This window comes from Pollicipes pollicipes, unplaced genomic scaffold (assembly GCF_011947565.3).
Source record: "Pollicipes pollicipes isolate AB1234 unplaced genomic scaffold, Ppol_2.1 Scaffold_7262;HRSCAF=8765_pilon_pilon_pilon, whole genome shotgun sequence".
Taxonomy (NCBI): Eukaryota; Metazoa; Arthropoda; class Thecostraca; order Pollicipedomorpha; family Pollicipedidae; genus Pollicipes; species Pollicipes pollicipes.
In genome coordinates, this window is record NW_023597055.1 from 9,288,590 (window position 1) to 9,298,202 (window position 9,613).

Below are 9,613 nucleotides of genomic sequence, written 5' to 3' on the forward strand. Positions count from 1 at the left end.
TCCTGTCACAATACACCATTTACCACTGAATTTTATATGGCACCTGTGGACTTGTAAAATTCCGACCCCTCTGATTTTTTTTTAGAAACATTATAAACATAGCACAGTTCAAATAAGGAGGGCATCTCTCGGCTTTTCATGGACATCAAAACCTGCAACCTATAGACTTCACCGTAGGCCAGATCGATATTTGTTGCGTCCAGATATAGGCTGCTAGTGCACTTCGGCCTTTCTCTTGCGCAATTTTCGTGAAAGTAGAAGGGTCGTCAATTTTTGCTGAACATGGGTATCAAACTGCTACGAACCTCAGACAAGTAACTGTGCTAAAGTGTTTTTTTAAGCAAAAGTTGTCCCTAACAAACATATGCGCCCGAGCATTCGCATACAAGCAACTGTTTACGACCTCTTTCCATACGAACTCGTGCGCTTATAAACACTTGCGCTGCGAACCCTTTTCCGACGAACCTCTCTCCTTGCCATCGTTATCTATACGTCCTTTTTCATTGCAAACTTTTTCTGGTACTAACTTAATACCTCACTTCATCCTGACGAACTTAAGCGACACCTTAATCACGCGAAAAATTGTTATATGCACTTTCTTTCTATTGCACCTGTGTCCGCAACCCGTTCCCGACGTCCCCATAGTGTCGTCGCCCCTGATTGAGGGTTACATATCGTCGCATTCCTAGATGTCCTCTACGTGCCGAAAAAGCACAGAGCGTTTCCTCCGGTTCGCGAACCCCGTAGATCGAGCAGCAAGACTTGTGAGCTTATTGTAACTTGGCTCCTAACGTAACGTAACGTAACTCGAAAGCTGAATCCACTCATAGCGATGAGACACCCCCTAGAAGTGAACTCAAGGGTTAATCGATTTCAAACGAAGTCTGTTTGACCACCTCACACGTTTTAGTGTTATTTGCAATGGCCCACTGACATAAAGTGGGCATATCCAACGTCGAACGACATCGCACAGAAAAATCATTCTCGTCGGCTTTTACAGAGGTCTTTTTGCGCATGAAGTTTTTTAAACTATTTGGTAGCTTTGGTATCATACAAAACAAACGCATGAAAGGCAGAAACTGTGATATTTTTAAACAACGCGTCATTTCTGTGAAGACGTTTAGGGGGGTGCGTAATGCAGGGCAGCGCCCCTGGGCAAACTATTCGTTCGCAGTTTCCTGTATTACGTCCACAGCTGGCATAACAAATACATTGACATGAGCGAAGGAGATGATGCCAGAAGGTAATGAAACGTTGCGTGGACCTACAAGTAGGCGCATGATCATGGATGATGCGTGCCACATGCTCCTATTTTAAGTCAGTTTGAGCTGCTTGTGCAGACCATACGTCACCATGGGCCCGCCTGTTGATATGCTTACAACCTGTTGATTTGAAAATGTCAATCTAAAGTAGTGGGAGCTAGTTTCCACCTATTTACCTGACTATATGCTTGTGTGTTGTGACCATAATTGAGCCATTCCCAGGATGGTCACATGACCTTACACCATGTCTTTCAGTGGTGATTGTGCTGAACTCATGATTATTGCCCTTTCTGACTCACTGCTACTGTTTTTGTGTAATTTTGGAATTGTAATAGAGTGAAAATGGTGAAAAGAACTGAATAACTCACCCTTCTCCAGTCTGCAAAAATACCCTCTGCCAGATACCCACCCATCAGTGACCAGAACCTTGAGCTCTCATGTGCTGAAGTGAGGTCATACTGAATTGCTCTGATTTCTGTAATGTTTTTTGCTTGAAAAATGTCTTCAGAGTATTTTGTCTTGAGATTACCCTTACAACATTGTTATTTCCCTGAAGAATTGGCTCCCTTTGGTTTGAAATGGGTAGTGCTATGCACTGAACTCTCAATGCCAAAGTCTATAGAGCATAAATACTGGAATTGTTTCAGTGATGCTGCTGCCAGGCAGGACATGGTCATAGCAACATACATATTTTGTAGTCTGGACCCAGAGAGCTAAAGCTGTTACTGGTAGGACATGATTAACTAAAATGTGAAAGCATGTAAACATGCCCCACATTTTCCACTGACAACAATACTGACAGCTGTGGCCTATTTACAACCATGCATTGTAAGTAATCTTGATATTGTACTGAAAGTTTTGCTGGATTTGGTCTCACCACCTAAATGATCTTAATGAAGTGAACCCAAAATTTCTGAAGCATTGGGCAAAAAATGAAAGAAAATAATTGTTATAACTTTTCTTTAAAAACATGGCAATGCATGTTATGTGGGATCTGTACCAGAATAAAAATATTGGCAATTTCAATGCATATCCCTCACAAATGTAAGCTCTCAGTTGGGCACAGTCACCATTAATTGAAATGCATGCTGGGCCAATGCTTCTTGAAGTTATGATATTACAAAGGCAGTATCATGCAAAGATATTCTGCAATAATTTTTTGCAAGAGTAATGGTTGAAGTCAATGCAAGCTTGGCTGGCTTTTGTTCAGTACACACAAGCATGAAGTTTGAAGCACTGATGTACTTCAGCTTCCAGTGCAATAAATGTTATTTTTGCAGGCTGGCAGTGAGTTACAAAACTCCTGGAATTACCTGAATTATGGTGCAAATGTCACTGTCTTGACCCATGGCCTGTTATGAGTTGCATTATATAAGAAGCATGAATAAAAAACAAAAGGCAGCCATCAATCATTATATGGGCACCACATGACCAATGTAGTCAGCATGCCCCAAAGCCCAAATCATCATCATCAATCATGATAACAAGAAATTCATGAAAAACCTTACCATGATGAAAGGACTACTGGTGCAAATTACAGTTTACTCTGCATTAACTGTTTTGTTGATTCAGCATTTTGTTGATCCAGATCCCCCTCCAGTAACATTTAGAAATCATTTGGACCAGCTCTAAAGGTCTAAGAATGCCATTTATAGCTAAATTCAGACAGGTCAGGTGCTAAGATGAGTTTAGAGAATGCATGTGAAACTTGAGGTAGGTCAGCCTTGATGGACCCCAGTGGCTCCTTTTTGTCCCAATATCTTTATGTCCTTATACTTTCATTAAACACTTCTTATGCTTAAGCATAGAGCCGGGGTATAGTTTTCTATTCAGTTGCAGTGCCACACCCCTGCTCCTCTTGAGCTTCAGCCCTCGCTCACCCCTACCCCTAACTTTGAAAAGAAGTGTGTCTTTGGGGTAGGTTTCATGATACAATTTTTCACCATTCTATCCTCCCCAGCCCCTTCCAACCTATTTTGTGAAACAGTACCCTGGTCTGCATTGATTGTTTGCAAAATGACTGCAAAATGGGCACACCATTCATTGCCCCAGAACTATAGTTTCCTGTGCACATGATGACATTTACCTTGGCAGGAATAGTGAAATCAATATGGTGCTTTGATGTCTGCTCTGATTGTGTCATTATAGCCTTTTGATAAATGGTACAGTTGTTCAGATGATGTTACTAGATAATGAGCAATGGACTTTCTCTTATTTCAGTGCTGGAAATCATCCGTCAACATTCTATGGTGTCAACCTAGGTCTGCCTGAAGGTGCCCAAAGACCAGAAGGTAAGTGGTGCCATGTCCACAAACTCTGGTGTGTCAGTAATTTAGTGTCTGTATGGGTGGGCATGCATAAATAACAATGCATCATTTTGTGTTTGCTTTTGCTGTGCTGTGGCAATGGTCATCTTGGTCTTTGGCTTCCCAAAATACCTGGCTACCAGTCAGCTGGTGGCAGTCACAAGTCACTTATGCCTGCTTCAGTACATATTCACATACTGGCTCACATGCTGATTGGCCTTGACAGCATGTGAGCTTATCATGTTAAATGCAATTGCAGGGTAAGTTGAATCTTCAATGCTGTACAACTCACACACATTCAGCCATGCATATATCCTCCTCATGTCTCTTGTGACGATCAGGGGTGTTTCAGCATTCATTTCTCATCAGTTAGTCACTTCAGACAGCAGAACCAAATCATGGAAGTGGTAGGGTATCTGATTTATATTCATTGCAAGAGTTATTGTGTTCAGCAAATTACAGCTCCAAAGTTTTGTGTTAGTGGAACTGGCTGTAATATCTTATGCCTAAATGCTTACTGAATAGTGCTCTAGGTACTAAATAGCACTCTGAATAGCACTCTAGAGCAAGTTCAACATATTTATGTGCGAGACAACACAAGCAAGCAACATTTTAGTTACAGGGCAGCTTGGCCTATTTGGACCATTCGCCGGAGCTGCTGCATATGAAACTATGTAGGTGCAGCATTTGTGGCGCTGGTTCGATGATCATCCCATGTGACTGCTGGTCCCGAGCACGGCCTCGTGTAGAGCAGCAGACGCTGGTGCGGTGATCTTTGCGTACTGTGCTCTGAATAGGAGCCTCCGACTGCGCTCGTTGAAAGATGAGTTTCCGCTGAGCCGTTGGACGCCGATTTGTGAGGTCACACCCGGCACCGGATGCGGTGCTCCCCGGCAGATGTTCCGCTGGTGTGCACCAGCATCCAGGAGGTGCAGGCGGCGGTGCGCACGCACAAGACGGCCCGCTTCAAGCAGTTCACGTGTCGCGAGCTGGCGGCCGTCTACAGCGGCCAGAGACTGGAGCCGGCCGAGCCCACGTCGCCCGCGGCCGCGCCGGCCGCCGCCGCGGGCGGCGAGAAGCCGTCCCCCTTCAGGAACCCCACTCGGCCGGAGTTCCAGGTGAGGTTCGGGCGGGGCGGGGCGGAGCGAGGCGGGACCGTCGTTGTACGTTCGGCCGGCTCCCGTCGGCGTCGGGCCTCGCGCAGGCGGGAGCCGGGGGCGTCGGTCAGACCGGGAGCGCGTGACTACCGCCACGTGCCGAGCGGGCTGCGACGGCAGACTGTAGCAGACCGTGACCTGGGCGCTCCGCGTCAGGAGTGTTTCGTGTCGAACCTCACGCTGGCAGCGGTGGGCGGGATGTATGTAGTGCAGTGGCCATCCAGTTTCGGGTTAATACTCCAGATTTCATCATTGCCGCTGAGCTCGGACTTCAGATTTACGTGGTTGAACCGTGACATGTTTCCATTTTCGGCCCATGAGTACAGACAGCGAAAAGAGACTGAAACAATAACGTTGTCCACGTGCGGTACCGACTTACGCGGTGCCCCCCACCCTGTGGCCGCCCTCCGCCGGCGTCACGCGCCCTGTGCGCCTTCGGCAGGCGTTCCGCTCGCTGGTGGAGCACGGCGACGAGGCGGCCGTGGCGGCGGCCGTCGAGCGCAACCCGCGCCTGCTGGTCAGTAGCGGCGACGCGCCGGCGCTGCTGCGCGAGGGGCCGCGCCACAACGCGCTTCACTTGGCGGCGCTGCACGGCCGGCCGGCCGTCTGCCGCCGCCTGCTGCAGGCCGTCGCCGAGCCCGGCTTCTTCCGCATCCTCTACCCGGACGATGAGCCCGAGGTGGGTCCGAGACTGAACCGGGACGAGCGGCCCGGAGCGGGCGGGGACGCGATGTCAGCGGCTGGACCGGGACGATGGACGAGCGGTGTGTGTCAGAGTGTGGACCCGGGATGCGAGTTCAGATAGTATGATAGAATGATAGTCATATCAATGATAGTAGTCAACAATCATGTCATAGTCATAGTCAGTAGCCATATGTCGTAGTCTTAGTCAATGATAGAATGGTAGTGAGATATAATGCAAAATGGAGAGTGTACCAGCAAGATGATTATTTGGATGTGGGTGGAGAGCCTGATGCGAACCGGGCGGGGGTGTCAGAGGATTCACCTGGACGATGGGCGGCGGGCGCTGGTTCTACACGTCGAAGGCTGTACTCGGACGACATGCGTGTTATGTGCCGGGGCTGTATGTCAGGAGCTGTACCCACCCATGCTAGAAGTCATGTGCGCGGGCCGTGTTTCAGAGCATGCGTGGCCAAGACATGCTTGCACAGTTGACTGCGGCTGACCAAGAATGCTGATGTGCAGTTTGGATGCATGTCCTGGATGGGCCTCTGGATGGTTGGCAGTATGCCATGTCAGAGGCTGACCCTGGGCCCCGGTGCGAATGAACGTACGCCAGGGACGCCACCCGAACTGTAATTACCATGTCAAGTGCAGGCTGCTTGTCACAGGCCGCTCCGGAACGATAAGCGATGGGCCCTGACTAGCCAATGAAGCCCGCGTTTGGGGCTTGTCGGTGGGTGCGACATGTGAGTGGCAAAAGGTGAAATGATGAATGTTAGCCGACTCCCGCCTGCGCACCAACAACTGGATTAAACACCATCAGCACTATATTCTGTGGGCTAGGGGTCTCCAAGGTAACCGCCTCCATCCGAATCCAACCGCCACCGTCCGTCCGCTTGGGCCCATGCCTGCCTGGGCCAGCTGTTTACTCCTGTTGGCGTGTCTTGTCCGCGCATGTCCCTCTTGCCAGGCGTCGCCAGTCAGCGAATCTGACCTGTAACCTCTGACCTCGGCAGGTGGCAGCCGCGCGCGCCAGGCGGGTCACCGACCTCTACCTGAACGTGCCGACCAAGGGCACGTACGAGACGCCGCTCCACCTGGCCTCCAAGCTCGGTCACGTGGAGGTGGTGCGCGAGCTGGTGCGGCACCCGGCCTGCAAGCGCGACGTCCGCAACAAGTTCGGCGAGACGCCCGAGCAGGTCAGGGGCGCGGGTGCGGTGCAGAGGCGCGGGGGCGGTCACAGCGGAGTGGCAGGTCAGGGACGCGCGCTGGCGCAGGGGCGAGGGGCGGTCATAGCGGAGTGGCAGGTCAGGGACGCGCGCTGGCGCAGGGGCGAGGGGCGGTCATAGCGGAGTGGCCGGTCAGGGACGCGGGTACGTCGCAGGGGCGAGGGGCGGTCATAGCGGAGTGGCAGGTCAGGGACGCGGGTACGGCGCAGGGGCGAGGGGGCGGTCATAGCGGAGTGGCAGGTCAGGGACGCGGGTGCGGCGCAGGGGCGAGGGGCGGTCATAGCGGAGTGGCAGGTCAGGGGCGCGGGTACGGCGCAGGGGCGAGGGGCGGTCATAGCGGAGTGGCAGGTCAGGGACGCGGGTACGGCGCAGGGACGGGGAAGCGGTCATAGCGGAGTGGCAGGTCAGGGACGCGGGTGCGGCGCAGGGACGAGGAAGCGGTCATAGCAGAGTGGCAGGTCAGGGACGCGCGCTGGCGCAGAGACAAGGGATTGGCCAGGGAACCAGGAGTGATGCCAACGTGCGAAGAGAGCTGAGAGACGCGAGGATGGATGAGAGGCGGAAGGGACAGTCGTCTTTGAAGACAGGGTCAGTAAGACGGTCTTCACGGGTCAGCGAGACAGGGGACAACCGAGAGACACGGGCGGGTCAAAAGCGCTCAAACGGGTCATAGAGACGCGCAGCAGACCAGGGAGACAGCGGACAGGTCACAATGGCTCGAGCTGTTCGGAGACACAGGGACAAGCCATTGGGATGCAGATGGGCCGCGGGTGTAACGGCCGCCGTCGTCGGGAGCCGCGCTGGCCTGGCGGGACCAGTCGGCACGGGTGTGACGCCGTGTGACGTAACGTCATGTGACGTCACGCCGCGTGACGTGGCGCCGGTGACGTGACGCTGTGACGCGGCACCAGCCAGTGTGACGCCGTGTGACGTTACGCCATGTGACGTTACGCCGTGTGACGCGTCGCCGTGTGACGTGACGCCGTGACGCGGCACCAGCCGGCGTGACGCCGTGCGTGCCCGGCAGGTGATCTGCAAGCAGAGCAAGGGCGGCGAGTCTGCGGACGCGGCGCGCCAGCTGGCGTTCTTGCTGCAGGACCCGTACTACGTGCAGGTGCTGGCAGACGCGGACGGCTGCGAGCCGCCCGTGCTGGCGCCGCCCTGCTCGCCACAGCAGGGCAGGCCAGTCGGGGAGTCCCCGGTGCAGGTCAGTGACGCGCGCTCGCTCCGGTGAAGGTCAGTGACCTTGACCCCAGCTGGGTGGGTCGGCCGGAACAGCATCGGTGCAAGTCGGTGCTCTTACTCCCCTCGCTTGCTTTCTCATTGCATTGTGTATCATTCATTCTTTAACGGTGAAATTAACTTCATGATTATGATTGTACTAATCAGACAACATGCCGTGCCCTGGTTTTCTCCTTCGTCTAGCAGGAGTTGGGGCGCGGACTCCACATTACACCCCGCTGTTGCCTGACTGCCGCCGCTAGAGTCTGGTTTCCTCGCCACACCCCGCTGTTACCTGACTTCCACCGCCCGCCGCCAGAGTCCGAGCTTCACCCTACACCCCGCTGTTACCTGACTGCCGCCTCCCGCCGCCAGAGTCCGGACTCCACATTACACCCCGCTGTTACCTGACTTCCACCGCCCGCCGCCAGAGTCCGAGCTTCACCCTACACCCCGCTGTTACCTGACTGCCGCCTCCCGCCACCAGAGTCCGGACTCCACATTACACCCCGCTGTTACCTGACTGCCGCCTCCCGCCGCCAGAGTCCGGACTCCACATTACACCCCGCTGTTACCTGACTGCCGCCTCCCGCCGCCAGAGTCCGGACTCCACATTACACCCCGCTGTTACCTGACTGCCGCCTCCCGCCGCCAGAGTCCGGACTCCACATTACACCCCGCTGTTACCTGACTGCCGCCGCCCGCCGCCAGAGTCCGGACTCCACATTACACCCCGCTGTTACCTGACTGCCGCCGCCCGCCGCCAGAGTCCGGACTCCACATTACACCCCGCTGTTACCTGACTGCCGCCTCCCGCCGCCAGAGTCCGGACTCCACATTACACCCCGCTGTTACCTGACTGCGACCTCCCGCCGCCAGAGTCCGGACTCCACATTACACCCCGCTGTTACCTGACTGCCGCCTCCCGCCGCCAGAGTCCGGACTCCACATGACACCCTGCTGTTACCTGACTGCGACCTCCCGCCGCCAGAGTCCGAGCTCCGCACTACACCCCGCTGTTACCTGACTGCCGCCTCCCGCCGCCAGAGTCCGGACCCCACATTACACCCCGCTGTTACCTGACTGCGACCTCCCGCCGCCAGAGTCCGGACTCCACATTACACCCCGCTGTTACCTGACTGCCGCCTCCCGCCGCCAGAGTCCGGACTCCACATTACACCCCGCTGTTACCTGACTGCGACCTCCCGCCGCCAGAGTCCGGACTCCACATTACACCCCGCTGTTACCTGACTGCGACCTCCCGCCGCCAGAGTCCGAGCTCCGCACTACGCCCCGCTGTTACCTGACTGCCGCCTCCCGCCGCCAGAGTCCGGACTCCACATTACACCCCGCTGTTACCTGACTGCCACCTCCCGCCGCCAGAGTCCGAGCTCCGTACTACACCCCGCTGTTACCTGACTGCCGCCGCCCGCCGCCAGAGTCCGGACTCGCCGCTGGGCTCGCCGGTGGGCTCGCCGCTGCGGCCGCGCGCCTGGGCCGGCCCCATGCCGCGCCAGCTGGCGGATGAGTTCCACCGCCGTTGGCGCTCGCCGCTGAGCGTCAGCCCGCTCCGCAGCCGCAAGGCGCACGCCCTGGACGACGTTCGACTGAGCGACGCCAGCAAGGGCTGGGAACGGGTCGGCCGGTGAGTGAACGCCGCCCGTAGGTCGGTTCTGTCTCCGTGCTCTGTCTCCGTGCTCTGTCTCCGTGCTCTGTCTCCGGCCCTGTCTCCGTGCTCTGTCTCCGGCCCTGTC

General features: G+C 55.0%; 1 protein-coding gene across 1 annotated transcript; it reads left to right on the forward strand.

Moving 5' to 3' along the window:
* The first annotated feature begins 1,117 nt into the window (after positions 1-1,117).
* Positions 1,118-8,812, forward strand: LOC119113397 (ankyrin repeat and LEM domain-containing protein 2). The gene is made up of 7 exons (XM_037237719.1): positions 1,118-1,243; positions 3,483-3,553; positions 4,466-4,686; positions 5,168-5,404; positions 6,426-6,608; positions 7,666-7,845; positions 8,795-8,812. The coding sequence occupies exons 1-7, from the start codon at positions 1,218-1,220 to the stop codon at positions 8,810-8,812; spliced, it is 936 nt and encodes a 311-aa protein (XP_037093614.1). The 5' UTR covers positions 1,118-1,217.
* The last annotated feature ends 801 nt before the right edge of the window (positions 8,813-9,613 follow it).